General features: G+C 53.7%; 8 protein-coding genes across 8 annotated transcripts; 5 read left to right on the top strand and 3 right to left on the bottom strand.

Annotated features, from left to right (window-relative positions):
• Positions 1-305: 305 nt before the first annotated feature.
• Positions 306-7289, top strand: JN550_008529 (uncharacterized protein; the record flags this gene model as incomplete). Its single annotated transcript, XM_049320500.1, has 5 exons — positions 306-987; positions 1041-1251; positions 1320-1504; positions 1568-6087; positions 6144-7289. The coding sequence occupies 5 exons, from the start codon at positions 306-308 to the stop codon at positions 7287-7289; spliced, it is 6744 nt and encodes a 2247-aa protein (XP_049169461.1).
• A 754-nt stretch (positions 7290-8043) lies between these two features.
• JN550_008528 (uncharacterized protein) lies at positions 8044-10209 on the bottom strand (the record flags this gene model as incomplete). Its single annotated transcript, XM_049320499.1, has 3 exons — positions 8044-9144; positions 9205-9954; positions 10021-10209. The coding sequence occupies 3 exons, from the start codon at positions 10207-10209 to the stop codon at positions 8044-8046; spliced, it is 2040 nt and encodes a 679-aa protein (XP_049169460.1).
• A 1629-nt stretch (positions 10210-11838) lies between these two features.
• On the bottom strand, positions 11839-13971 carry JN550_008527 (uncharacterized protein; the record flags this gene model as incomplete). The annotated part of the gene is made up of 2 exons (XM_049320498.1): positions 11839-13521; positions 13954-13971. 2 exons carry the CDS (start codon positions 13969-13971, stop codon positions 11839-11841), a joined length of 1701 nt encoding a protein of 566 aa, XP_049169459.1.
• A 304-nt stretch (positions 13972-14275) lies between these two features.
• Positions 14276-15582, top strand: JN550_008526 (uncharacterized protein; the record flags this gene model as incomplete). Its single annotated transcript, XM_049320496.1, has 3 exons — positions 14276-14683; positions 14745-15120; positions 15239-15582. The coding sequence occupies 3 exons, from the start codon at positions 14276-14278 to the stop codon at positions 15580-15582; spliced, it is 1128 nt and encodes a 375-aa protein (XP_049169458.1).
• A 980-nt stretch (positions 15583-16562) lies between these two features.
• JN550_008525 (uncharacterized protein) lies at positions 16563-17457 on the top strand (the record flags this gene model as incomplete). The annotated part of the gene is made up of 3 exons (XM_049320495.1): positions 16563-16826; positions 16915-17201; positions 17283-17457. 3 exons carry the CDS (start codon positions 16563-16565, stop codon positions 17455-17457), a joined length of 726 nt encoding a protein of 241 aa, XP_049169457.1.
• A 1380-nt stretch (positions 17458-18837) lies between these two features.
• On the top strand, positions 18838-20311 carry JN550_008524 (uncharacterized protein; the record flags this gene model as incomplete). Its single annotated transcript, XM_049320494.1, has 3 exons — positions 18838-19596; positions 19664-19749; positions 19807-20311. The coding sequence occupies 3 exons, from the start codon at positions 18838-18840 to the stop codon at positions 20309-20311; spliced, it is 1350 nt and encodes a 449-aa protein (XP_049169456.1).
• Positions 20312-21406: 1095 nt separating this feature from the next.
• Positions 21407-22134, bottom strand: JN550_008523 (uncharacterized protein; the record flags this gene model as incomplete). Its single annotated transcript, XM_049320493.1, has 2 exons — positions 21407-21910; positions 22054-22134. The coding sequence occupies 2 exons, from the start codon at positions 22132-22134 to the stop codon at positions 21407-21409; spliced, it is 585 nt and encodes a 194-aa protein (XP_049169455.1).
• Positions 22135-24893: 2759 nt separating this feature from the next.
• On the top strand, positions 24894-26065 carry JN550_008522 (uncharacterized protein; the record flags this gene model as incomplete). The annotated part of the gene is made up of 2 exons (XM_049320492.1): positions 24894-25372; positions 25666-26065. The coding sequence occupies 2 exons, from the start codon at positions 24894-24896 to the stop codon at positions 26063-26065; spliced, it is 879 nt and encodes a 292-aa protein (XP_049169454.1).
• Between the last annotated feature and the right edge of the window lie 1135 nt (positions 26066-27200).

Genomic DNA, 27200 nt, shown 5'->3' with positions numbered 1-27200 from the left:
AGCAAGTATCACAGGGGCGTTTTCGCCTAAAGGCACCAGCCACTAGACCCTTCCGTTCTCAGGTCGGAAAGATTACCCCCTTTCCCGAGGCCCAGTGCCCATCCCTAGACGCAGAAACTGATGTGCAATCTGTTCGCGCCTGCCATATACAGAGATGAAGGGGGACTGCCCGGCCAAGGCGGCTGGCTTCCGACCCACAGGGCAATGGCATATAAACCACTATACCTCACTTAGATGACGAGATCCGGTGGCTTTCCTCTCTGAACTACTGCAAACATTGACAAACCCTACGAGAGCCTGCAGCCATGGCGCCAACAGCCATCAGCGGCGAGGGTGCCACGAGCACAGTGAACGGTCTAGCTAATGGACTCGGCTCTCACATCAATGGTCTGTCCAATGGCACTGCAAATGGCAGTGTAAACGGCCTTGCCAATGGTCATACCAATGGTCATACCAACGGCCTCCCAGATGGACATACCAGTGAATATACCACCAGCGGACACGCAAGTTGCACCTCAACGCCCTTGTCGTCCCGCCCAACACCACCTCAGATGCCTATCGCGATTGTCGGCATGTCATGTCGCCTGCCCGGGAACGTTGCCACACCAGGGGAGTTTTGGGAGATGTTGGCACGAGCTCGGAGCGGTTATTCAGAGATACCCAAAGAGAGGTTCGACCTGGCCCCTTTCCACCACCCCAACCCTGGAAAGGCTGGTTGCGCCAACCCAGTTGGTGGTCACTTTCTGAACATTGACCTTCACGCCTTCGATGCCCCGTTCTTCAGTCTGACTGAGAAGGAGGCCATTTCCATGGACCCTCAACAGCGCTTGCTGTTGGAAGGCACATTCGAGGCTCTTGAGCACGCCGGTATCCCTAAGCAGTCTATTGTAGGAAAGGATGTCGGCGTCTTCATCGGTGGCTCATTTCCAGAGTATGAGTCGCATCTCTTCCGCGACTCGGATACTATTCCCATGCATCAGGCGACAGGTAAGTCTCTTGGTTTATGTGCCCAAGGCCTTGTTAGCTGATCGACACTCTAGGTTGCGCATATGGCATGCAGTCAAACAGACTTTCTCATTTCTTTGACCTCAAAGGTCCCAGTTTCACTTCCGATACAGCTTGTTCCTCTAGTTTAGTTGCATTACATTTAGCATGTCAGAGTCTAAGGACGGGAGAGTCCAGCATGGCTATTACCGGTGGCTGCCATCTCAATATGCTTCCAGAGTTTTACATTTCTTTTGCAAAATCAAGGTATGATCTGGCAACGCGAACATATCAGTGCCGCACTAACTAGTTAGACTTTTTTCGGACTCGGGTAGATCATATTCCTTCGACGATAGAGGCACTGGTTTTGGACGCGGCGAAGGTTGTGGCGTCATCGTCTTGAAACCCCTCGATCAAGCCATCAAAGATAAAGACTCTATTAAAGCCATCATTGCCGGAAGTGGCATCAATCAAGATGGAAGGACTCCCGGTATCACGATGCCCTGCGGCAACGCACAGAGTGAGTTATCCCTACACACAGATACAGCCTAGGATACAGCTTGCTAACAGGCCGACCTTGCAGCGGATCTGATGAACCAGGTCTACACTAATGCCGGTCTTAACCCCAGAGACACCGGTTTCATCGAGGCCCACGGAACCGGTACAAGAGTCGGAGATCCAATTGAAGCGACTGCCATTCACAATGTCTTTGGTGAAGGTCGCACATTGAGGGATCCCCTCTTCCTAGGGTCGCTGAAATCAAACGTCGGACACTTGGAAGGAGCTTCGGGTATCGTGGCAGTCATCAAAGCGGCCATGATGCTTGAGCGGGGTTTTGTTCTACCAAACTATGACTTCAAAGTGCCGAACCCCAAGATACCGTGGAAGGAATGGAACTTCAAAGTCCCCGTTACTCAACGACCGTGGCCGAGAAACAAGAAGTACATCAGTGTTAACAATTTTGGCTTTGGCGGCACGAATGCGCATGTTGTCCTGGAAAAGGTCCCATTCGCGACTAGAGCGACGAAGGATGACGCGGATCTCAAAGATGACAACCCTGGACGCAAACTGTTTGTCATGTCTGCAAATGACAAGAATACTCTTGAGACTGTCATGAAAAACATGGTCGTCTATCTGGAGCAGAGGCCTGAGATGTTCCAGAAGGACCTGATGGGAAATGTGGCTTACACTCTTGGTCAACGCAGATCATTGCTGCAGCACAGAGTGGCGATTTCCGCAAACCGATCCTTTGACCTTATTGAGGCTATTTCAGCTGGTAACTATACTACTGGCAAGGAGGTTGACCCTTTGAGAATTGGGTTTGTCTTCACCGGTCAGGGTGCTCAATGGTATGGTATGGGTCGCGAGCTGTATGCCCAATACCCCGTCTTCCAGAATGCCATCGACTGTGCCGACAGTGTTTTGTCATCGCTCGGTGCGTCTTGGTCGCTGGTGGAGGAGCTCAGTAAAGATGAGAAGACCTCTCAAGTGGGCGCTGCCCACATCAGCCAACCGTCATGCACAGCAGTCCAACTCGCTTTGGTTGACCTGCTGCGTTCGTGGGGCATCCGCCCGGCAGCCGTAACAGGCCACTCCAGTGGCGAGATTGGTGCTGCTTACGCTGCTGGAATTCTGCCTTTTGAGTCCTGCATGGCTATTGCCTACCACCGCGGAAGACTTATCCCAGTCTTGAAGGAGAGATACCCAGACCTCCGCGGCTCCATGCTGGCGGTTGGTGGAAGCAAGGAAGAATTCGAACCCCTGCTCTCTGAACTCAACGATGGCGAGGTCAAGATCGCTTGTTTCAACTCGCCTACCAGCTTGACAATCTCTGGTGACGAGTCGGGTATCGATGAGCTCAAGAAGATTGTAGACGAGAAGCAGCTGTTCAACCGGAAACTCTTCGTCGATACTGCGTACCATTCTCACCACATGAATCTGCTCGCCAAAGATTACCAGGAGTCCATCCAAATGATCGGGTCTCCTGCACCGACAGAGACAAGATTCCACTCCTCTCTTCTGGGCAGACAATGCGACGCTTCTGAGTTGGAATCAACTTACTGGGTCCAGAATTTAACATGTGCTGTCAGATTCAATGAGGCTCTTCAGAGCATGCTGGCTCCTATTGGCGAGCACAAAACGGGTGTCAACATGCTCATTGAGCTCGGTCCCCACTCCGCTCTCCAGGGGCCCATCAAGCAGATCATGCAGGCTGTTGGCCCTGATGCAACCAAGGTGCCATACGCCTCGGCCCTATCGCGGAAAAAGGATGCTGTCGAGACTGCTTTGGCCCTTGCAGGAAGCTTGTTCACAAAGGGACAGACTCTGAATTTCGACGCGATCAACTTCCCCAAGTCACAGAAGACAGAACCTATGCTTCTTACTGACTTGCCGCGTTATCCCTGGAACAAGACCGTTAAGTACTGGCACGACTCACGCTTGACGCAGAAGCACAAGAACAGGAATGCTCCTCGAAACGATATCCTTGGAACCGTCGCACATTATTCAAATGATTTAGAGCCGACCTGGAGGAACATTGTTCGGCTTGAGGATCTCCCATGGCTCGAACATCATAAGGTTCAGTCACTGACGGTCTTCCCGATGTCTGGTTTTATCACAATGGCAATCGAGGCAGCCTCTCAGAGAGCTATTGCCGCAGAGTTGACCTTTGACAAATACAAGCTCAGAGACGTATCAGTGGTTGCCCCGCTGGTCATCCCAGACGAAGATGTTGAGATGACGACGACCTTGCGTCCCGATCAGGAGAGCACCCAAGGAGCTTGGGATGAATTCAGAATCTGCTCCTGGAGCAAGTCGCAAGGCTGGAAAGAGCACTGCAAAGGCTTCATTGCTGTCGAAAATGACGAGTGCAATGGTGTTGATGACTCTCGCCGTGCATACGAGGCCAAGGCCATGTTGAAGTCGACTATCTTATCAGTCGAAGCTCGCGCTTCAGCGCCAGTCTCATCAGAGAAGCTCTATGAGACTTTAGGTGAGCTTGGGGTATCTTACGGTACCACTTTCCAGGGCATTACCAATTGCTCTGCAAATAACGATTGTTCCAAGGCAGAGATCACCGTGCCCGATATTGCCAAGGAAATGCCCAATCATCACATATCTCCAGCCGTTCTTCAGCCAGCGCTGCTAGAGTCTTTGATATCAACTTATTGGCCAATCGCCGATGGTGGCCACGGTGGAATCGATACTATCTACCTACCATCATCGGTCGATCGCATAACCATCTCCAAGAAAATCACAGAAGCGACAAAGGAGCCTGGTAAACTACTTAATGCTTATTCGCAGGGTCACTTTTCAATGGATGCTCCTATGACCACAAAGATCAGCATGTTTGCTGCCTCCATGGATGATCCATCTGAGCCTCTCATCACCATTGAGGACCTCATGATCGCACCTATCATTGACCGTGAGGCAGCAACCGAGGAGTCCCATAGAGAGCTGTGCTATAAGCTCGACTGGGAACCCGCCTTGGAATCTGAGCCTGCCGAGCCTTCACAATCAACCGACTCGGAGATCGTCATCGTACACGCCGAAACAGCGCTTCAAGCTAAGATCGCAACAGAGCTCGCTGGAGGTTTAGAGAAGCTTACTGGCAAGATGCCTCAAATAAGCAGCCTGGCTTCCGCGAATGCAGAGGACAAAGTCGCCATTTTCCTGCCAGAGATCGAGAAGCCCCTGCTTTCAACGCTGAAGGCGCAAGAGTTCGAAGCTCTGCAGAGGATCCTCACTAAAGTCGCAGGCGCTCTCTGGGTCGTTCGTGGGGCCTATGACAAGGCGACTTCGCCCGATCTCAACATGATCACTGGGCTAAGCAGGACTATCCGCTCGGAGACCCTGCTGCCTTTCTCGACTCTCGACCTTGACGGCAGAGTTCCGCTTGAGGCTGATGCGGTCGTCGAAGCTGTGCTCAAGGTCTTCCAGGCTGTGTTCAGCAAAGATAGCCCAGCAAACTGCGAAATGGAATTCATGCAAAGAGAAGGCAAGTTCCTGACCCCGCGCATCATCAACGATCCGGAGATGAATGCTGTCGTCCATCGCCAGACCAAGTCGGCCGCTCTGCAGCCCACGCCATTTGGCCAGAGTGATAGATCGCTGAAGCTGAAGATCGGCAATATTGGCGCACTGGAGACCTTGCACTTCGTCGACGACGAAAGCAAGGGGTCGCCTCTTCGCCCTGACGAGATAGAAATCCAGGTCAAGGCAGTTGGTCTTAACCACCGTGATCTCACGGCTGCACACGGCAAGCTTGCCACTGACGATTTTGGCGTCGAGGCCAGCGGTGTCGTTGTGAAAGTGGGCTGTGACGTTACGAACCTCACTGCAGGTGACCGTGTTGCCGCCATGACCCAAGGCGCCTTTGCAACCACCACCCGTACCAAGGCATCCTTCGCCTTCAAGTTGCCAGCTGGCATGACCTTCGAGGCTGGTGCATCGCTTCCTTTAGCCTATAGCACTGCCTACTACTCATTGATTGAGTTGGGTCGCCTGCAGGACGATGAATCGGTTCTCATTCATGCTGCTGCTCGTGCAGTTGGGCAGGCTGCTATATCGCTGGCTCAGATGATCGGGGCTGATGTATTTGTGACGGTTGGTAGCGCCGAGAAGAAGGAATTTCTGATGAAAGAGTACAACATCCCAGAAGATCACATCTTCTACAGCCGCAACAACAACTTTGGCAAGTCATTGCGCCAAGTCACTAACGGCAATGGCGTCGATGTCGTGCTGAATTGCCTTGCCGGTGACGCGGTACGCGAGTCCTGGGATTGCCTCAACAAGTTTGGTCGCTTGATCGATGTTGGCACGCGAATCTCGTCAACCAGCATGAAGCTCGAGATGGACCAATTCGAGCACAACTCCAGCTTTATGACTGTCGATATGATGGCACTAGCTGCTGAGAGGCCGAAGTTGATGCAGAGAGTCCTCACAGACGTCTCTAAGTTGATCAAGTACAACAAGGTCGCGCCACCCTCACCGATCACGACATTCCCCATCTCGGAGGTTGAGTCTGCGCTCAAGAGTCTCCAGACGGGTGCCAATGCACATGGTAAGCTGGTCGTCGTGCCAAATGCGACAGACATTGTCAAGGTATATCGCTACTGTGTCTCATATCATGGAAAACGTGACTGACCAATACCACACAGGCAACCCCTCCTAAGAGACCGAAGCAGCTACTTAAATCCGACGCTACCTACATTCTCATCGGTGGTACTGGTGGTTTAGGTCGGAGCATGTCAAAGTGGATGATCAGTCGCGGTGCACGCAACCTCGTTTTGGTCTCTCGATCCGGTTCGGCAACCGGCAAGGTTAAGGAACTGGTTGACCAAGCTGCCGAGCAAGGTGCAAACGTTGTCGTTCGGCGCTGCGATGTCGCCAATCCTGCTGACGTTGAAGACCTCGTCAACCAGGGGCTTGAAGGCATGCCCCCTGTCCGCGGTCTCATTCACGGAGCTATGGTTCTTCACGACGTCCTGTTCGAGAAGATGACATATGACCAGTATACTACTGTCATAGAGTCCAAGGTACAGGGAGGGTGGAACTTCCACAATGCGCTGGTGAACGCACCGCTTGACTTCTTCGTTGCCATCTCGTCCGTTGCCGGCGCTGTTGGAAACCGTGGGCAAGCCGCCTACGCCGCTGCTAACTGCTTCCTCAATGCCCTGGTGCAATACCGCCTGGCTCGTGGCTTGCCGGCCTCGTCGCTGGATCTCACAGCCATTTCGGACACGGGATACCTAGCTGAGGATGCTGAGAAGGCTGCTGAAGTTGCCAAGAACCTGGCTGGTGACACAATCTGCGAAGCCGAGGTGCTCGCCCTCCTCGGATGCGCCATCAGTGGCGAGCTCGGTGCCGTGTGCAACAATCATACCATCACAGGCATGCGTATCTCGGCTGACGTGCAGCCTTTCTGGACGCCGGATGCCAAGTGCAAGCACTTGCGCGAGGCGGCAGAAGCAGAGGCGGCAGCCAACGCTGCCGCGGGCGGCTCCAAGGCTGTCTCGTGGAACGCAGCGGCCAAGGCGGCCAAGACTCTCGAAGAGGCCGAGCAGGTGGTGTGCGAGGGCCTGGTTGAGAAGTGCGCTGCCGTCATGATGATGGAGAAAGAGGATCTAGACGTGACGCGCGCCCTGTCCCACTACCCGCTTGACTCACTCGTCGCTATCGAGATCCGCAACTTCATCACACGCGAGTTTGAGGCCACCCTGCAGGTCCTGGAGCTGCTTTCCAGCGGCTCCATCCAGACTCTCGCAAAGGGTGTCTGCGTCAAGAGCAAGGTGATCAACTTCTGATCATACGCACTCACACATGCACCACTCATTTCCAAGAAAGACGGACTTGCAGAATGAGTGGGACTACAGTTCCGATGACTATCCGAGTACTTTTCCTTGTCTTTGCTCTGGGCTGTACTTCTGTCGCCTGTTTTGTATCTGCATTTGCGCTGGAATTGTTTGCACATTTTCTCTATCGATTGGGAATTAACTTTCCTTGGGCCTGACGTCTTGCTTGTATGTCGGACTCTGTATATATACCTTCTAAGGGGCAATGGGGAGGCAAATCTTTGGGTACTGGTTCGGGAGAAGATCGGGAGAATGCCGGGCCCCCCTTTTCTGGTCGAGTTGCATCGATGCTTGCTGCTTGTTGATGTCGGTAGTCGATTCGTATATAGATCTCATATATACTGCTTTAGATTCAAGCCTCTCCTTCCTGAGCCCTTCGTGCGCGGCATTCTTGTGAATTACCTATGCAGTCTGACTCCCATTTTCAATACACGTGAACATTAGGAAAGCATTGATAAAACGTCATCTGTTGTCTAACTCTCCATAGGAGAAAGCCTCATGACGCTAGGGTATCATATCGTTACTAACTCGTATACAAACGCATCTTACACACTACCACGCCCTGTTCACCCCGTACCGTAGGGAAAAACTTCTGTCTTGGGCGTGACCCAAGTCCATTGCGAGTGCCTCAACCGTTGATGCATAGAACAATCCCGGACTCCTAGGAAAATGCATGCCGCCCACATTGCCTGCCCTATCAAGTAGGCTAATATCGTTGTGACATGTACCCACCCGGCTGCGCATATTGATGGCTGGCGTCACACGATCCAGTGTCCGGCATCGAGCTCCCCGATGCGGCCGAGTAAGCAGGGTAGCGCGAGGGATTATACGCGTTGTCCACCGTCATGTAGCCGGATGTTGGGGCGTACGGGGTGTACTCTGTATAAACCAAACTTACGGCAGGGTGAGAGCCGCACTGTGGGTATATTGGCTCCAGATCGGATGCAGCCACAGGATTCCAACCGTACTTTGTCATATCCAGGGGCTGTGCCTCTGCCATGGCGTGCATGCTGCTGTTACTCATCTCCGTATTAGAACTCGACCTCGACGGCGGAGCTGTAGACGATCCACTCAAAGCTCGTGAGCTGGCTCCCCCCTCGCCAACAAGCATCTTGCTCGTCTTGCTTTCCTTGAGCACGTGTTCCGTTCCCAGATCACGGTCTAGGCTGTAGTGTTTGACAAACAGTAGACTGAGGAGCAGCGCCACGGCAGCTACGCCGAGGTAGACCTGGAAGACGCCGGCGAAGCCGAAGCGGTAAGCGTCGATGATCTTGGCCTTAACAGGGCTGTCGTCGGGCAACTGGTGCAGTTCGGCAATGTAGCCTTCGGCTTGGGCCGCGATCTCAATCGGCAGGCCTTCCCAGCCCAGCTTCAGAGCCATGACGTTCTGGAACGTCGACCCGCCGACACCAACGCCGACTGCAGCGCCGAACTGCCGCAGGAATAGGTACATGCTAGCGGCGTGGCCCTCGTCGCCGGCGGGGCACATGGCCTGGACGGCGAACTGCTGCGCGTTGAGCACCATGCCCTGACCGAGACCGAAGAAGACGAAAGAGATAGCCCACACGGCCGTTGTGACGTCAATGAACCGCCAGACCACGCTGAGGATGGAGAACAACACGGCCACAGCCCACCCTACCCACACGAAAATGCGGTAGTTGTTGTACCGTGTCACCAGCCGGCCCGTGATGATGGATCCGGGCACAGTGATCAACACGGCTGGGAGCAAGTTGACTCCGGCCGTGAGAGGTGTCGTCTGCATCACGGACATGAAATAGAATGGGAAGTAGTAGAAACAACCCCACATCTGGCAAGTGTTAGTACACTTGTTGACGGTACGAATAATAATGCTGGGCCAGCTACTTACCAAGAATCCCTGAGCGCCACCACAAACGTACGTGATGGTGCTGCTCACGTTATTGAACAGCTCCCGCTTGAATATGGGCTCCCTGGCGAACCGAGCCTCCCACACCAGCGTCGCCGCCAGGCCCAGCAACCCGAGGACCAACGGGGCGATGGCAGCGGCGCTGTCCCACGGCTTCTGGGTGCCGCCCCAGCATATGGCGACGAGGAAGCTGGTGGCGCTGCCCATGAACAGGAAGCTGCCGAACCAGTCAACGCGCAACAGCTTGTCGCGGAAGGACTCGGCGCGCGGGGCCAGCGTCAGCAGCAGCGGCACGGCGACGAGCCCGTAGGCGCAGATGGGGAACATGAGGTAGAAGACCCAGCGCCAAGTCGTGTTCTGGACGATGGCGCCGCCGATGAGGGGCCCGACGCAAGTGCCCAGGGCCCAGGCGCCCAGCACGACGCCGAACCACTTGGGCCGGAATCGCAGCGGCACGATGTCGGTCAGGATGACGCCGCTGAGCACGTGCACGCCGCCGCCGCCGACGCCCTGGACGCAGCGGCCGAGAAGCATGACGGCGACGCTGTGCGACGTGGCGCAAAGCACGGTGCCGAGCGTGAAGGCGGCCAGGGCGAACTCGAGGCAGATGGGCCGGCCGAAGATCTCGGACAGCGCCGCGATGACCGGCATGGTCACGGCGTTGACGAGCAGGTACGACGTCCCGATCCAGAAGGCCGCCGTCGTGTCGGCTTGGAGCTCGTTGGCCATTGCCTGTTACGTTTCGGTCAGGTTTGAAATGGGAGAAGGAAGTAGGTTAGATGGTACGCAGTGACTTACACCAAGAGACGTCACGATGATGCTAGCATCCAGCGCCACGAGTAGACTGACGATAGCCAGTGTGATGATGATGAGAATCTCATGACCGGACGGCTTCCAGTCCTCGGGCTGGGCCTTTGCTCGCCCGTCTTCCGCCTGCGATAGCGAGGAGACATCGTACTGTGGTTCTTGCTCAAACTGGACTGCCATCGTGTGCTGCCTTCATCCAAGACTGGAGCCTGCGCAACACAGAAGATACTGCATTGCCTATTCCGCAGCCATCTTTCCGGGAGCTCCAATGGTATTATATGCATGGCTGGACCTCGATCCTATACTGCAGCTCCACACAACCCACACCCTGTTGTGGTTGTCACACTGGTATCGCAAGGCTGGCCAACAAGCACAACACCCGGGGCCATGGACCTAATCATTGCGCCTATCGTGTGGGGTTCGTCTATAATTGGAACCTTCGACTCGTACGTATGTGGTTCAGCGGTTGGTCCCGTCGGCAGCAACAGCACCGCCCGCTTTCGCTTACCTTGACGATATGGGCGGCCGGGTGCTCAGCCCAACCACAACTTTGGGGGCGGAGCATCCTAGGATGGGTGCCACCATAACGAGTTAACGGGGCGCCCAGGTGGATCAGCAAGGTATTAAAAAGTAGGTGTAGCAATTGTTCCAACGGCCTTGGCAGACCTTTGTAAGAGTCTGAAACTCAGAGCGATCTAAAGACTGGGAATTAGTTGAGCCAGTTCCGAGAGGTAGGCAAGTTCACTGGGGCAGTATATGGTGAGACACCTATCCTTACTTTTTAGCTAGGAACAAAACTCTATATAAAGATACGTGGGGCTCACTTCAGCCCACCCGAGTGGGGACGATGCGTATATTCGGAAGAACCCGTTGCAGTAAATCTTCAACAATGGCGCCGACCCTATGGGGGTCCATCTGCATGATCACGCATTCGGCCATGCTGGTCTACAATCACTGATAGGGCTATGGGGGCGGTGCAGCGAATATTGGGCGACGGATAAGGAATTTAAACCATCATTTGACCATGACGCATCGCCCCCAATGAAGCAAACTGCCGTGTTGGCCTGATCCCGTAACGCGAAGCGTCACAGCGATTGGGGTCGGCGTACGGGAGAAGCAAAGATTAATCACATGTCCATGTGCGAGCGAATGCGGCTGTTGGGAGGATCCAGTGAATACACACAAGCCGAAGTAAGATGCTGACAGCCATGTGCGCGCGAGCTCACGCCGCCAGGTTCCTCTATTGGATCTAGTCTAGTGCCCCACCGGACGAGCTTATAATAACCGTGGGCAGTGTAGTTTAGTTGATAAGCTTTTGTAAAGCTGGCAGTTCGCCAAGCTGAGGCTCGCAGCAAAGATGCCGCGACTATGGGTAGTGTCCGGTCCGTGGCCCTGACTAGACATGGTCTCGTCGATGCGCCATGAGAAGATTTCCCCCGAAACGACGGTTTTTTTTTTTTTCCACGCCTACAGGAGTGTTCTCATCTATGAACCCTTGCTTACTTGGGCAGCTTTATGTCAGATAGAGTGTTTTAGCTGACAGTTCCACCGCAAGTGGTTGGATCCTTCTTGGCAACGGCCCAACGCTTCTCAGTCGGCTCACATATTTTGCGTCCGTACTGCGAGCATGTTGAGTGATCGCCTCGTGCGTGATTCGTGGCGCTGGCCTTATAGCATCTGTAAAACGACGTCGGGTCCGGTGACCAACAGTGGGCTGATCGGCTACCTCGCGTGGCCCTAAGACGTCCGCGGCGCGTGGCGTTGACTCCCACACGTAGCCTGTTCAAGTAACTAACTTGGCTTATCCCCTCACGCGCCTGGTTGTTTTCTGCCGTCGAGCCACTTGCTCATGTAAGGACCATCAAGCCAGTAACCCAGCTTCTTGTAGTAGCTGCGCACGCCGACTCCGCTGATGACACTGATCTTGTCGCTGCCGTGCTCATCTCGAGCGATGCGTTCCGCTTCCTCCATGAGCAGGGTGCCGAAACCTTGGTGCTGGAACTTCTTGGGGTCGCGCGCGTGCACGGGAACTGCCGTGCCGTAGACGTGGAGCTCGCGAACCATGCTGGTCTGCTGTCCGGTAAGTTCCTCGCGATATGTGTACTTCTCGGTGCACTTGCGCAACCGCAACAGAGCTACCAGGATATCCTGCTTCGGGTCCTCGTAGGCAAGGAAGGTTTCCCACCCTCCGTTGGCGGTATAATCGCGGCGAATGAGCTCAATCTGGTTGGGCCGAATCTTGTGCTTGACCTCGTTGATGCCGACTTCTCGTGTGCGCACGTCACGGCAGGTAGTGCCGAAATCCTTCATCCGGGCCAGTGCCAACTCACGGAGGTTGCCGTTCTCGACGCCGGACGTTACAAGTGGCATGGGGATATCTCGCTGCACACGATAGATGCGCGTCCACGGCGGTACTAGCGCCAGGATCCTAGCAACCAGGTCGATCAGAGCGTTCGGGGTGTAATTTTGATATCTGCCCGTCCGCCAGAGCTCGTAGAGACCAGTGCCGCGGATGACCAGGGTCGGGTAGATCTTCAGGCCATCGGTGCGGAAGGCCGGGTTCTCGAAGTACTCCTTGAACTGGTCGATATCACGTTCCATGCCGACGTTGGGCAAGTCGGGCATCATGTGGGAGACAACCTTGAACCCGGCGTCCTTGGCCAGACAGAAAGTCTCGGCGACGGCGGCAACAGTGTGGCCTCGGTTGGAGTCCCTGGCCACGTCCTCGTACAGCGACTGCACACCGATCTCTAGGCGGGTGCAGCCGTACCGCAGCATGTCGGTCAGATGTGGGGCCAAGCAATAATCCGGTCGCGTCTCGATGGTGATGCCCACGCACTTGTTGTTGCTCATCTCGCCGGCCTCGACGGCCTCGTCGACGTTGGCCGTCTGGTAGCCGCTGAGGGCATTGTGCAGCTGGGCGATGAACTCCTCGCGGTAGGAGGGGGCGAGCGACATGAAGGTGCCGCCCATGATGATGTACTCGACCTTGTCGACCGAGTGGCCGAGGGACTTGAGCTGGTCGACGCGGCCGCGGGCCTGCTCGAAGGGGTCGTAGCGGGCGCGGATGGCGCGCATCGAGGTGGGCTCGTAGCCGGTGTAGGACTGGGTGCTGTACTCGAAGTCCGAGTCGGGCCCGCCGGGGCAGTAGACGCAGATGTTGCCGGTGTAGGCGATGTGCGGGCAGCGGTGGGGCTTGCACATGACGGCGACGACGGCGATGCCCGAGGAGGAGCGGATGGGCTTGGCGACCAGCTTGGGCAGGATGTACTTCTTGTAGTGCTCGGGGACGGCGGCGATGATGGCCGTCAGCGGGGGCAGGTTGGCGAGCTTGTGCTTGCGCGACAGCTTGGAGCGCAGGCTGTTGAGGTTGATGTCGCGCTTCGGCTTCTTGGGGTCCTTGGACGCCTCGTAGTCCTCGATCAGGGCGCTGGCGACCTCGGCGCAGCAGCGCAGGTAGCGCTCGTTCTCGGTGGCGAGGCCGGCATCTTTCTTGGTGCGGATGGTGGTAGTGGTGGTGGTGGTTGTCACCGTGGTGGTCGCCATTGTGTGGTGATGAGCATCCGAGCAGGCGTGTGTATGTGTGTGTGTGTGTGTGTGTGTGTGTGTGTGTGTGTTTCTCCCTCTCTGCCTTGGGTCTGTGCTCTGTCGGTGGGAGATGTGTGAGCCCCTTCTCGTGGTGTTGTATGGTCGTATGTGTGTGCGTGTGTGTGTCTTTATCTGCAGCCTCAGATGCTCTCTTGTCCAGAAAAGTTTGGTGGGGTTTCGCCTCGAGCTAGGCCGCCCGCCAATGGAGAGGCGGCTGATTCGTCAAATCTGGGCGGAAGAGGAAAAGCGAATAGCCCGGCTGCCCGGTTACAGGGGAGGAGCACACCGGCCCGGGAGTGGACAATGAGGGAGCACGTGTGGGAAAAGGAGACTTACCCCTCCATTAAAAGCCATGATATGTTACCAACATGGGTACATCCAGTTGGTACATCCAGTTGCAGTTTTATGTGCTACTCGCGACGTAGCTGGTTAAGCATATTCATAATACTACCTAGGTATGCACTCTTGTTGGTGTTTATATCAAGTGACCTCGGGAGTCTCTGGAGGTATAGCTCGTCAGGCATAGTCCAGACTATAGCCGTATAAAACAATTCATCCGCAGCGATTTGCACACTCTGCAGTCATCTCACCGCAGTTCCAGTGCCCTGCTTCATTCCTGTTCAATGCCAACGCCTTGATTGCCAAACAGCACAGCAATATGATTGAGGACGAGTTCAAGTATTTTTGTTTGAGTGGCGACATCCCTGTCGGTGAGTCGAGCACCTGGCACGTTACCGATTGGGACCAGAGACGGGTGGTTTCAGTAACTATGGACGGGGAGCAGGACGACGATAGTATTGCCATTAAGCATTACAGCCGCTATAGCAGCCAACTTTCTCGCGACATCTATAGGATACATGTATCGCATACCGGCGAGATCATCTCGACATATACTGATCCGGAGAACGATCCGACCTGCTGCGTGCACTATCCATTCCGTCACGAAGTCTTTCTCCCGGAAGGGATTCAGACAGTACGGCGGGACGAACTTGAGGAACTCGACAGGCTTGGCCCTGACGTGGACCTTGTCGCATACCCTCCATGCCTGGGCGGATCTGCCAAAAAGGTGAAACCAAAGTGCCGGCCATGGATTGTCTTGCCCTGTGATTAAGCTGACCCTCGGGCAGGTTGTATTTAAATACTACTTCTTGTGGCAGTATGCGCAATGGTCCTGGAAGGAGATGAACCTGTGGATGCGCCTGCCCCGCCACCCAAATATTGTTCCGTTTGACCGGGTTGTCGTTGACGAGCTCGAGGGTCGGGTGGTTGGATTCACCAACATCTACGTGCCTGGTGGCAGTCTACAGCAGAACCAGTCGCGCGTTTTCAGACTGGAGTGGCTACAGCAGCTCATAAGGGTTGTAGACGAGTTGAACCTCCGATACGGTATCGCGCACCAGGACATCGCCCCGCGAAACCTCGTGGTTGACGAGTCAACAGACTCTATCATGCTCTTCGACTTTAATTTTGCAGCCCGAATTCATCGTCCTTCACCTGGGGAGGGTGAGTCTTATTGCGAGGACCGGAACGATGTCAAGGGCGTTATATTCACCGCGTACGAGATTCAGTAGTCTCCGGAGTAAGCCTCACGAAGAGCAGAACCTCGATGACCTTGGACTAGAGTGGGTGAAGCACCCGGGGGTGAAGCTTAACCACCCGGTTGCATCATACCAGCTCATTTTGCAAGAATGGCGGGAGCGAAGGGCAGGAGCCCTCTATGCCGCCCATCCAGGCGACGTTCCAGAGGCCATTGACTGGCCTTCCATGCCCAAGCCACCGCAGAAGACTGAAACTTTCATGGACGCACATGGGCAGGCGTCCTACATGACTGTAGAAGATTGGGATGAGAGCCGGCAGGATGTGCGGGACAGGGGTGGTAAGGTCTTAAACTGGGAACGGCCGCCGCAGAGACTTTTAGACAGCGGGACCCGGGTGCTCTCCACCGGTGAAGTAATCAACTGCTAGAATCGAACTGCTATTGTTGAATTATATTTATTGAACCGACCGTCAAGGGGCGCGTTGGCATGGCTTGACGGCTTCTCCGCCTGAGCTGAAATGCGGTACAGCGCGTAACAGATAGTGCAGTACTTGCTCCCTCTAGGGGATGCACCCAGCAGTCTACTTTGCAGCCGCCCTCATCTGAGCATATGCTCGAAACTGAAGCAATAGGAGAGTCTCGCTTTACAATAAAATAGAAGACGCAAAGCGCCAGCGCCTTGCCCAACGAAGTCTTGAACGAAGTCTCGGGGAACAGAGGTGACAGCTTTCTCAAAGTGCTCGACTCATCCATGGAGACAGAAAAACAAAAGCATAGTCACCCAACATACTAAAGTCATGAAGTCTAACAGAGTTGAGGCTCGGGGCGGAGCGCATGGAAAGTACTTATCGTGAACAATCAACCTGGCGAGTCGAGAAGCTGGCAACCGTGGAAGCTGGTACGGCAGCAGTCGTCAGGGGCCAGGGACAACCTTAGGGACAAAGAACGTCGGAGCCCGTGCACCAGGTTCTGATTGGCAGAGCAAGGGGCCGGCTAGAGGAGGGGAGGAGGGAGGAGGGGAGGAGGCCGACCACTCAGGAATCGGGAGCCTCTACAGCAGCACCACCACATGGATGCAGGCTGGCAGTGTCTTACACATCCAAACCCACCCAGAACCCCTCCATTGCACTTTATTGCTGCCCTGGGGTCGCTTAGGCTTGGGCTGTCTCGACTGTCTGTCTGCACATGACCACGCGACCGAAGCTGCGAAACGGCAGACCAACGCCCGCCAGAACCTGCACGCGCCTCACCGTACCTCGCCCTTTGTCTTCGCCCTGCTGCGCTGCTCATCGGCGGCTCTGCTTGAAACACACTGCACTGCCGTTGGTCTAAATCTAGATCCAACCTCGGCGAACCACCATTCCAACGGCTCCCGCCCTCTCCCCTCCCGACCCCGACTGTCGACAACATGGCCAGCTCCCGGACTCGGCGCATCCAGAAGGAGCTCGCCGACATTGAGAAGGATGCCAAGCTCAGCAAGATCACGGCCTCTCCTGCCGACGCCACCGGCGACCTCACCCATCTCAAGGCCCAGATCTTCGGGCCTCCGGGCACCCCCTACGAGGGCGGCCAATTCGTCGTCGACGTCAAGATCCCGCCCGAGTACCCCTTCCGCCCGCCCATCATGAAGTTTGACACAAAGGTCTGGCACCCCAACATCAGCAGTCAAACTGTAAGTCTCTCGACCGCCGCCCAAAGTCCCCATCTGCTGGGGGCTGCATCATTGAGCACGCACTGACGGATTCACCCTGCAACAAAAGGGCGCCATCTGCCTGGACACCCTTAGCACGGCGTGGTCGCCAGTCCTCACCATCAAGTCGACGCTGCTGTCGCTGCAGTCCCTCTTCGAGAGCCCCGAGCCCAAGGACCCCCAGGACGCCGAGGTGGCCAAGATGATGATGACGGACCCCGAGGCCTTCAACATCAAGGCCCACGAGTGGGCTGTCCTCCACGCCGATGCCCCCAAGAACGCAACCTTCTCGGGCGTCAAGCCTCGTCAGGCCGCGACGTCGGCGGCTGCCCAGCCGCAGCAGATCGACGCCGCCAGGTAAGGACCTGTCCACTTCCCCGGCGAGCCCGCTGCTCGCCGAGTTCGGATGGTCTGTTTGCTGACATACGCGAGGAACAGGTACCAGGGCTACAACCGAAATCTTGTCGACCGCTTCGTCAACATGGGCTTCGACGTGGATAGGGTCGTCGACGCCTTCCTTTTCGTGGGCATTGACAAGAATGACGGCCGCGACTACATCCTCGAGGAGGCATACATGGGCGACATCACGGCGCGACTGCTTGGCGAGCCGTAGGTGTGCCCGAGCCTTTGGGATACGGCCGCTCGGGATTGGTGGTGATTCCGTCCGGAGCTGCCGCGGTCGAGGACGGACGAAGTTCATACATGGGCGGCAAGAAAGGGTTAACACAGCATCATAGCATTTGTGGAGTTCTAGAGTCATGTTGGGCCGGGTATAGCATTTGTGCCGCCTGAGTTACCGGGGGGTCATTCATACTGGCGTTTATTGGGGAGCTGTTTACATTTCAGGTTTCCCTGTGGGGGTATCACCTGCTTACATGACATGAGAGGATTTGTCGCTGCAATTCAAGCAATCAACACGCTCAGCATGCATCGTGACGGGCGCACCACGATTGACCTAGCGAGGTTGGTGCTTCAGATGTTGTGGGCTGGATTTGATTGCACCGCTTGATAGCAACAGTCTTGCCTCGTCAATTTCATCCGTCTGCTTCCACCCCGCCATGGCTCCGTTGCTCCCAAGTCATAGACAGCCTCGCAGGGGATGATGCGCCTATATGTCGAGGAGTTACCTAGGTAATCAACAAGCCGGACTACAGTAACTGTTTCGTAAAATGGTTTATACGAGCCATGTATACCATCATACATCGCCGAGGCCCCTAGCAGGCCTAGCAGGCCTAGCAAGCCCAGGCCCTGCCAACTGCCCTACGGCTCCATGGTACCTGGTGGGCCTGGGCTGCTGGGTGTCGACTTTACGTGTAGATCAGTGGAGGAAGTACTCCGGACGGCCCGTGCCACCCCCGTCTACGTCCAGTTTAGCCCTGTAAACTTTGGCTTGGCGTCAACGGTCTACAATGACATCACAATCCCGATTTGGGGATCCGTGATCCGTTTTCTATTCTATCCACTGACTAGATCCTGAAAATATCCCCCCAGTGCCTGTGCTTGTGCCAATGCTTGTGCCAATGCCCGAGTGACGTTTCGGCAACGTAGGACCAAGGCTTTCCACTTCTAGACTCTCGCTTCCTGACTCCTTTCTTTCCACTATCCTCCGAGACATTGCACTATCGCATCTTATCGATCGTCCAGACCACATACATACCTCATCCTTCGACAATCGTTCGCTGGAATTGCACGCCTTGCTGGTTCTTCGCCCACGAATCCACCGCGAATCCGCACTCTACCTTGGGATAGTAGAGCTAGCGCTGCACTTATATTTGGCGCGAATCAGCTCTTGTCCGCGGTCAGAATCTAGAGTGCTGTTGGGACTTGCCGGCGGCCCAGTCCGGTATCGACTCATTCATCACTGTCGCAGAGCCGATCGTTCTTCCATCAGGCTACCTGGAACATCAACCTTGTTGTATAACAGACACCGGGACTTTCTCTCTCTCACCCTCGCCGCTGTGGAAGCAGATGGATACAGGCACACACGCTTAGGATGTCACAAGAGAAAGGAGGCCCGCCGGTGTCAACCGGCGAGCAAGCGAATCTGGCGGTTGATACACAACAAACCCGAGACCGAGCTCGTACGGACGCCGAAGTGCCGGATGCGCTACCATCGCCGCCTGGCATAGCCGCGCTGCAAGATGACAGGAGGACGCAGAGCGCGCCCGACGCAATCAACGCTGCCACCGCGGTGCACAGCTCGCCTACCTCGCCGCTGGCATCGCAGCCGGCGCTCGGGCATCCCCGGACGAGCCTGAATATGCAGAGAGCAACAAATACCAAGCCTCGCAACGTACGCGCTAGCGAGGAGTTCGACCGCCGGTACGATGGACCGTTCGGCCGGCCGAGCCTGGTCATGGCCCGGAGACGCTCATCCCAACAGCCCGGCCTTCCCGAAGAGGATGCCACCGAGAACGCTGTACAGCTCACGACGGTCGAGCCCATGCCCGGCGGCGGCGAGCAGTTGCACGTCCAATTGTACGAGCCGGAGCCGCCCAAGCTGAACTATACCCTGCGCACACGCAAGATGGCCATCTTCATCTTCTGGTTCGTCGTCGTCTTCGACTCGACCGTCATGCCGATCGGGCTCTACTTCGGTCTGTGGTATGGTGTAGGACCAGGAAACCCGGCCAACGAGAAGCTGAGTGCCAACACCGTCTTCAGTATTGTCACGGCCGCGTTGGGTGGTGTGAGTATCCTGGAGTATTTCGTCCGGTTTTGGAGGCTGTGGAAGAAGGATAGTACTTGTCGGGTAAGTCAGGCCAATTCATCCTGCCGTGTCTCTCGCCAAGATCACGAAAGCTAACGACCGCCATCAGGTCATCGGCGCCCGAAGATGGTATCTCGATTGGTTCCATTGGATGTTCACCCTGGCGTGGCTTATTGTCATGGTAGAGCTAATTGTGTACGTCCTCATCATTACCGAATTCCCAACCCTTCTCCGTACTGACAAATCTCGCAGAGGCTCCGTTCCAGAAGACCCCTACATCCGCCTACTTGCCATGCCATTGGCAACAATGCTTTTCGTGTTCGGCACACTACTGCTCACCATTGACGGCTGTCGATACTTCCACGTCACCGCGCCCTGCCGGATCTCCTCCATCCCCAAGGGAGCGCAGCTGCGGCCCGGCATCTACTCCTTGATCGAAGACGTGTGCGCCGTGGACGGCTCCGGCGGGACCGACTTCCGCGTTGCCTTCGACCGGCGCTACGAGGCCAGCCACGTCTTCCGCTCCATGCTGCGCCGCCTGGGCATCTTCTGGGCGTTCGGCGCGCAGGGCTGCGCCATCCTGAACACGGCGCTCATCTTCGGTCTGAACAACGCCGACGCCGCCTACACCATCGGCTGGAGCGTCCCGTTTATCTGGGCCGGCATCTGGACCCTGGCTACCTTCTGGTACGCCAAGCGGGAGCTGAAGAAGGAGAAGAAGCTGTGGGCTGCCGAAGCGGCCAAGAACCGGGCTTAGAGCGGAAGACAAAGAAGATTTAAAGAACACATATGATACCCCAGAATGTAGGAAACTGGTCATAAGCGGTGTCGAACGCAATCTAGATCATACACCGATATGGTGCCTACAAAGACAGAAAGATAAATGAGACAGGTAAACGAAATTTCTCCGAGAACTGGCTTGTTCTTCTTGCCCTTGTGCATTCCGACAGTATAGACAAAGAGCCTCATGACGTGTGCGCGGGCAGTGGGTGACCAGATACGTCTAGATATGCCTGGCCGTTTGCCCCAGCTAGTCTTGTATATGCCGGTGGCGGATTCGTAAGCTCCTGACCACCATCTGCATACACGACTCCCATCAACGCACGGCCTGTCGCCGGCGGATCCAGGGCAGACGGTTCCCCACGTTCCCCGGCTACGCTTATGGACCAAGTCGGCAGGGCACCGACGATACAACTCCTGCCCACAAATTCTCCTAGTGTGCCCCTGTTCTAGTTTGTGACAACACTCCTCGCTCATCATTCCAATTTCACGGGTCAGCCGAGTGTGTAATACTTGGGTTGAATTCCGAGTTGTCCAACTTCGTCAAAGTGCCATGGGAAGCCCCAGGGGCAATCTATACATGAACAAGCAGGTGATTTTCAAAAACTCTTTCCCGTCGTACGTAGTTTGTCCAATCCCAGGAAGCTAGATCTCAGAACCACAGCCACCAAGTTGCAACAGGATAAGGTGACACGCGATAATAGTGGAATTGATTGGTTGAGTGGACTATGAAGGAAATTACAAGCATGCATCAAGTTGGAAGGAAGATTGGGGAGTCGTATACCCGTACAAGTTTTACATAGCACTACCATGAAAACGCATCTTCCTCGCCAGAGATAATGTCGAGTCTTTTAATCGCCATTTATGTACCATAAAGACATATGAACTTTATAAAACCAGTCACAGACACAACTGTCGTGGCAGCCATTTCTAAGGCCTACGGTGTGAACAATGCATAGCGCACATCAAAGCTGAGGCCACAATGCCAGCTATTAGTATTTGAAAATTATTAAACTCGACTTAGGCTAACTTGAGAATCTTCCAATAATATTCTCGTCGGGATTTAGATAAGCTAATTGAACATCTTCTCGTAATTTCCACGCACCTCGGGCGACATTGTGGTGTTGGATTCGTCGCAGATCGGGCAGCAGCACCGGAACCCCCAAGAGCGCTCTAACTGGGCCGCACGGTCTTCTACCCAGGGGTCTATGTAGGTCAAGGTGATCTCTTTGCCTTTCCTAATGTCACATCGGGCTCGTAGTTCAATGAACCCAGCCTCAACCGCATGGAGAGCATTGTGGGCACACGAGTGATTGAAGCGGCTGGCGACGGTAAAGAGTGCCACCTGTGTAATGGCAAGGCTAAATAGGTTGGGAAAGGACTTGTCAGGGATCCGGCTGCGGTAGCCGGCGTCATCTTCTATAAATGAGTTGGTTCTGGTGGCGAACCACAGCTGCAAGTACTGCTCGCGCGTGTCAGGAGATCGACCACTGCGGCTCATGATCAAGTCTAGTGCCTGATCGACCTGGCTAACCCACCGCACTGGTCGATAAGAGCTGAGTTCCAGAACCTGCTCCTTTTTTCCTGTGTCAGGCCATCATAGGCATCCATCAAGTCCTCAAGGCCGGGAATACACGGGTCATATGGCCCGGGTTGGTCTTCTCTGTCAACGAATTTGATCCTTGGAGAAATAAGAAGTGCCTTTTCGCGAAGAATTACAGTTCCAACTGGTATGTCGCGTGTGGCAAAGGCGCCAGATCCCGATTGTGGTGTGTTGAGTATTTCGAAAAGCCTGCACATATTGTCACACGGCGTACTTTGTGCACGGGAATGGTTTCAAATGTCGATTGTGAGATTGGATTATGATGGCGGTGAAGATGATGATGATGGCAACTGCATTCGAGTCATGAGTCAAGAATGGGTGCCGAAGCAAAGCTTTATATATTTGTGTCTACCACGAAGTTCAATTGCTTTGTTCTTGTAGTCTCTAGCATAAAGCCTCTGAAGAAACAACACGGAGAGGACCTACAATTGTTTGTGTTTCGGCATTCATTTGCATAATCAAAAAAGCTATTGTTATTGAAGGAGAAGCCGTTGTTGCTTGTCAATCTGACAGAGCCGCAACAAGTATACGTTGAGAAATTCTGAGCACAGTGCAGCAGAGCAATCAGTGTGTCTCTCGTCATACACTTCAAAGCAACATTTGACAGACGCTAAACATCACATTTGTAACTATTCAGGGTCATTCGCTACCAGTCACCTGGAATATGGTTACGCGTCTGATGTGGGGGTCAGCTCCTCGTCATGAGTCTGAGCCATCTCATCCCATGCTAAGGAATTGTGTTTCTGAATACACTCAATGTATAAAAATGTCAATCTTGTTCAGCAAGAACTCATAAATACTAATTATCACAGGGTATTTCACCACTCCCACGCAGTCACAACGTCTCTGAAACGGCGATTCCAAGTTCTCTTACTGCAGGAAATACAAGTGAAATCATCAATAGTACAGTGATTCATAGGCCTGGTGCAAGAGTGTTTCGCTAAAGGGGTCAACCTATAAAACCCATAATTCCTGGTTGCGGAATTCCTGCTTTCCAACATCAAACCTTCCAACTACAAACGCATTTTTCGACATTTATATACCTATCTAAATATATTCACGCCGACGAGTAAACATTGAGCAAAATGTCTAAGTCCCAGTACTCTCTTCAAGGCCAGTCCAAAAGTAAGCCATCTGAGTCTTCAAAGAAGAAGTTAAGTGGTGGTGGGAGCAGCAGCGGCAAGACGTCAGGCGGAGGATCCAGTGGAGGACAGAAAAAGAAGTCTAGCAAATCGGAGTCTAACATCACTTGTGAAGTTGAGACTGTTACATGGGAGCCCCGCAGGACTGAGTATAGCGATGGGGAGAGTTATGAGTACCCATACGGCAAAGGCACAGGCAAGTGATCGTTAAGCGATCTGGGCGGCTACATCTCTTCAATGACAAGGTAGCTATCCATATACATTCCGTTACTTTTAGCACACGCCATGTTATGGCTAAAGCTTGAAGCCACCATACCACTATTGGCGGCCTGCATTGGGTGAACCAATTGTTTACACCCTGACGAGTGCGATGCTAACAATTCTGAAAGAAAACATCATCAGTAGTGTATGAGATACAATTATGGCCAGAAAATAGCGTTTAGTTGACCAGAAAGCCCAGGGACAAGTGATTGAACTTAGAATGCGAGAAGACTCACAACGCGGATGGTGGCCGGATCTACTTCTGATTTCCTGCATACAGACCGGTATTTGCCGCATGCGACTGTGGTTCTCCGGATACGCCACAATGTCACTCTTGCCCAAAGAACTCAGAGTTTTCCTGGTTCTCGGAAGTGCCAACTTTGCGATGACCGTAACTCTCTTTCCATGCCCAGGGCTAAGAAGAGACACAGACTTTGGACCCGTAGGAACAACTTCGCCGTAGCATTGATACAGCGCAAGAATTTTGTATGAGGCTCGCCAGAACACTACAAAAGGGCCTAGGGTATGGAAGATACTGCACATAATGTGGACCCTGGGATCTTTCGAAGGGGCTACTGGAGCGCGTGATATAAGGCACAGAAGCAGCATAGTGGAACACTTCGGTGTTATTATGCATTCTCTTGAGTTTATGACTCTGACCCAGCTGGCACAGCAACCGTGTCAGAATACGCTGCCATTTTTGGCGGTGTCTTTTAGAGTTTACCAAATTTGTACTTTTATGTGAGAAAGCATCGTCCTCCCCACGGGACTGAGAAATTCTCCTCTTGACGCACGCCATCTGATATGCGTTCTCAAACTGCCAAAGGTATGACTGAACCTCCTTGTCGCTCCGCTCCCAGAAGTCTACAGCAACACCCGGAACCACCCTCCTTTGTAAAATTTGAAGCTGCTAAGAGATCCTTCCATAAAATAAGGAATTTGCCCCAAGGCCCGGCTATGCGATATCAGTATAGACCTACGAAGCTCGGTTGAAGTAACTTACCCCACTCGCCTGGTTTCTCCAGCGTTACTTCGAGAGATAATCTGGCGAACAATTGTGTAAAAGTTATGCTTGCGCTCTCAGTTCACCACAGGTAGATTAAGACTGCTGCAAATCTTGTGACTTTGCAAAAGCCTAAAGCAAGGGAGGAAGGAAAGAGGAGTTCCCTCCACAGTTACCGGCTTTACTATTTTACATGTGGGGTAGACCATCCCTTACCTCTTGGCTCTTGTACAGGTACCCAACTACAACAACCACTTGCATCAGCCAGTTCATAACATACGCTCTGGAGTTTTCAATGAATCCCCTTCCAAATACTTAACATTGCATAACAACTGAATTTATATATCATAAACAGTGGCCCGGTACCTTATTACGGCAAGACAATACGAACGAGCCCGTTGCTCCCCTGTCTTCCTTGGGCTCCTTCCGTTTCTCTGCATTCTGACGTACAGAACCGCTGCTTTCCTCCACCTTAGGACTGCGCTCTGCTTGATTAAGAAAGGATTCTCTTTTCATATCTCCATCAAGTCAATCACTACGTTGGCTGAGAATGGAACCTTCTTCAGTCCAAGGCGTGATTGTGGTTACCGGGGCGGCTGGAGGCCTCGGCAGCTGCATTGCCGCAGAGATCGCTTCATCGCCCCAACTTGCTGCTACTTACCGCGGTATCTATGCTGTCCGCAACCCTTCGCAGACCACGGCGCTATCCTACGCTCTTGATCAGGGACGACAGAGAACTACTCCTCACCCTCATGAGATTGTGTCACTGGACCTTGAGCAGTTTGACAGCGTTCGCGCCTTAGCCACCGATCTCAACCAACGGGTGGCTACAGGTAACATTCCCAGAATCCGCGCACTCGTGCTCAGCGCAGGCTACCTGGAGCTTGAGAACCAGAGATGGTTGGGAAATGGACTGGACGCGACCTGGACGGTCAACTACTTGAGTCAGTGGCTTTTGACTTTGCTACTGTTGCAAAGCATGGATCGAGAAAACGGCCGAATAGTGGTACTTGGGAGCCACACCCACGAGTGAGTTTTGCTTTCTGTACGTTGAAGTCGTATTAAAACATGACTATTTAGTCCGTATGACAAATTCAACAAAGGCTCGATGGGTGGGCAATTTGATGATGACAGGTGGAAGCAAATTCTTGGCGACAGTATTGAGCCGCTCTCCAAGGGAACTTGGAGTCCTTATGGCGATGGGGATCCATCAGACGCAGGCTTGCGTCGTTATGGAGCCTCAAAACTTTGCCTAGCTATGATGATGCATGTATATCAAATGGAACGCCATGTGATATATATTGGCTAACTTTCGGTTCTAGAGGTGAACTACAGCAGCGTCTGGACCGCGATCCTTTACTCAACAACGTCGCCATACTGGGCGTTGATCCAGGCTGGATGGCCACCGCAATCTCCCGGCGGCATCCAATGTACTCTGTAGTGAGCGTTGTTATGCCCTGGGTGGCTAGCTTCCTGTCCTGGATGCAGCCCAGCGGCATGTATCGCACCCCTGGTCGGTCAGCAAAAGATGTTGTGGCAGCCATGTTCGACATTGGCTGGATTAATGGGGCCAGTCATAAGGGTATGTACTTCAAAGGGGCGGTGCGGGCCGAGGTGAGCGGGGAGGCGCAAGACGTAGAGAAGCGAAGAATGGTGTGGAAGGGTAGTGTGAAGTATGCAGGCCTGCAGCATGATGACACCCTTTTACTGCACTGGAAATGATGCTTGTAATTAGACAACTAAACTATCTAGGACCATCCCAGTTGCACCGCCGTCGAGAGATATTGGAGGGAAATACAAACCTTCCAGACTCCATTATTCACCCAGCTTGGAATGTGCACTTCTACTCACCGTATTGTCTACTTTTCTGCGTTTCCCCAAAATTTCAGTTGTTAATGACCCCATTTAGTGAGGAAATTGTGAGGAAAATGATCCCATTCTTTTCTTTCAGCCGCAATTCTTAAAAGTCAGGACGAGCTCGCAGCCACAGGAGCTGACCTCTGCTCCGTGCCGGCGGACGCGGCTGCGCTTGAATGATTACTCGTTGACTATCACTAGCGATTGCAGTTGACACCGTTGTCGTACTGTCAGCAATTACTATCCGTTGTGATAAGAGTATGGGATGATGGACGAAAACTGCAACTTTCGGACTGTGAGTAGCTTGAAGTTTTTCAGTTATTCACAGCAAATGAATAAGTCTCTCACATTCACGAAGCATGTTGGCGTCCCATTATATAGGGACAATAGGAGAGATTTGCAAGCAGTACACTTGTGTTCAATCTGCAACGAAAGAAGGGAGGCGAAAGAGCCCGATTAGCCAGTCACAAGTAACGTTTTAAGCATATATTTGGCGACGTTTGCCTTTTCCTGATTTACGCCTCTAGACTGAAGTACTCGACATATCTAGGTCCCTCTGGCTTTAAATCCGACGCACGAATACCGCATGTCAGCATCAGATTCAACTGCCGTTGATTTGTTGCACAGCCTCCACACAGCCACGTCGCTGCTGAGGGGCCTAAATGTAGCCACGTCGAGTACAACCACCCAATACTGGCATAAACCTTTCCTCGGACCAATTTCACTGAGGCATACTTCATTCGACTTGTCTGTACAAGGTTTACGATGGTCGAGCACGTGTCGAACTACTATGACGTGGATCCTGCAACCGCTTTACCACCAAAGTGGGAACATCTCATTAGATGACTGGATTACTCTTTGGACCTTATGTCTGGCGCCTCTTCTGGCTCATATCCTTTCAGGAGCTCCACAACCTTCTTATGTATGTCTGACAAAACCGAAATGGCATGATCGTATATGTTTATACAACCCTACGACAATTATTTGGAGATATATGGCT

The sequence above is a fragment of the Neoarthrinium moseri genome (assembly GCF_022829205.1).
Source record: "Neoarthrinium moseri strain CBS 164.80 chromosome Unknown scaffold36_Wmoseri_CBS_16480, whole genome shotgun sequence".
Classification (NCBI taxonomy): Eukaryota; Fungi; Ascomycota; class Sordariomycetes; order Amphisphaeriales; family Apiosporaceae; genus Neoarthrinium; species Neoarthrinium moseri.
The sequence above is the reverse complement of the archived record's forward strand: the minus strand, read 5'-3'. Positions and strand labels throughout refer to the sequence as shown.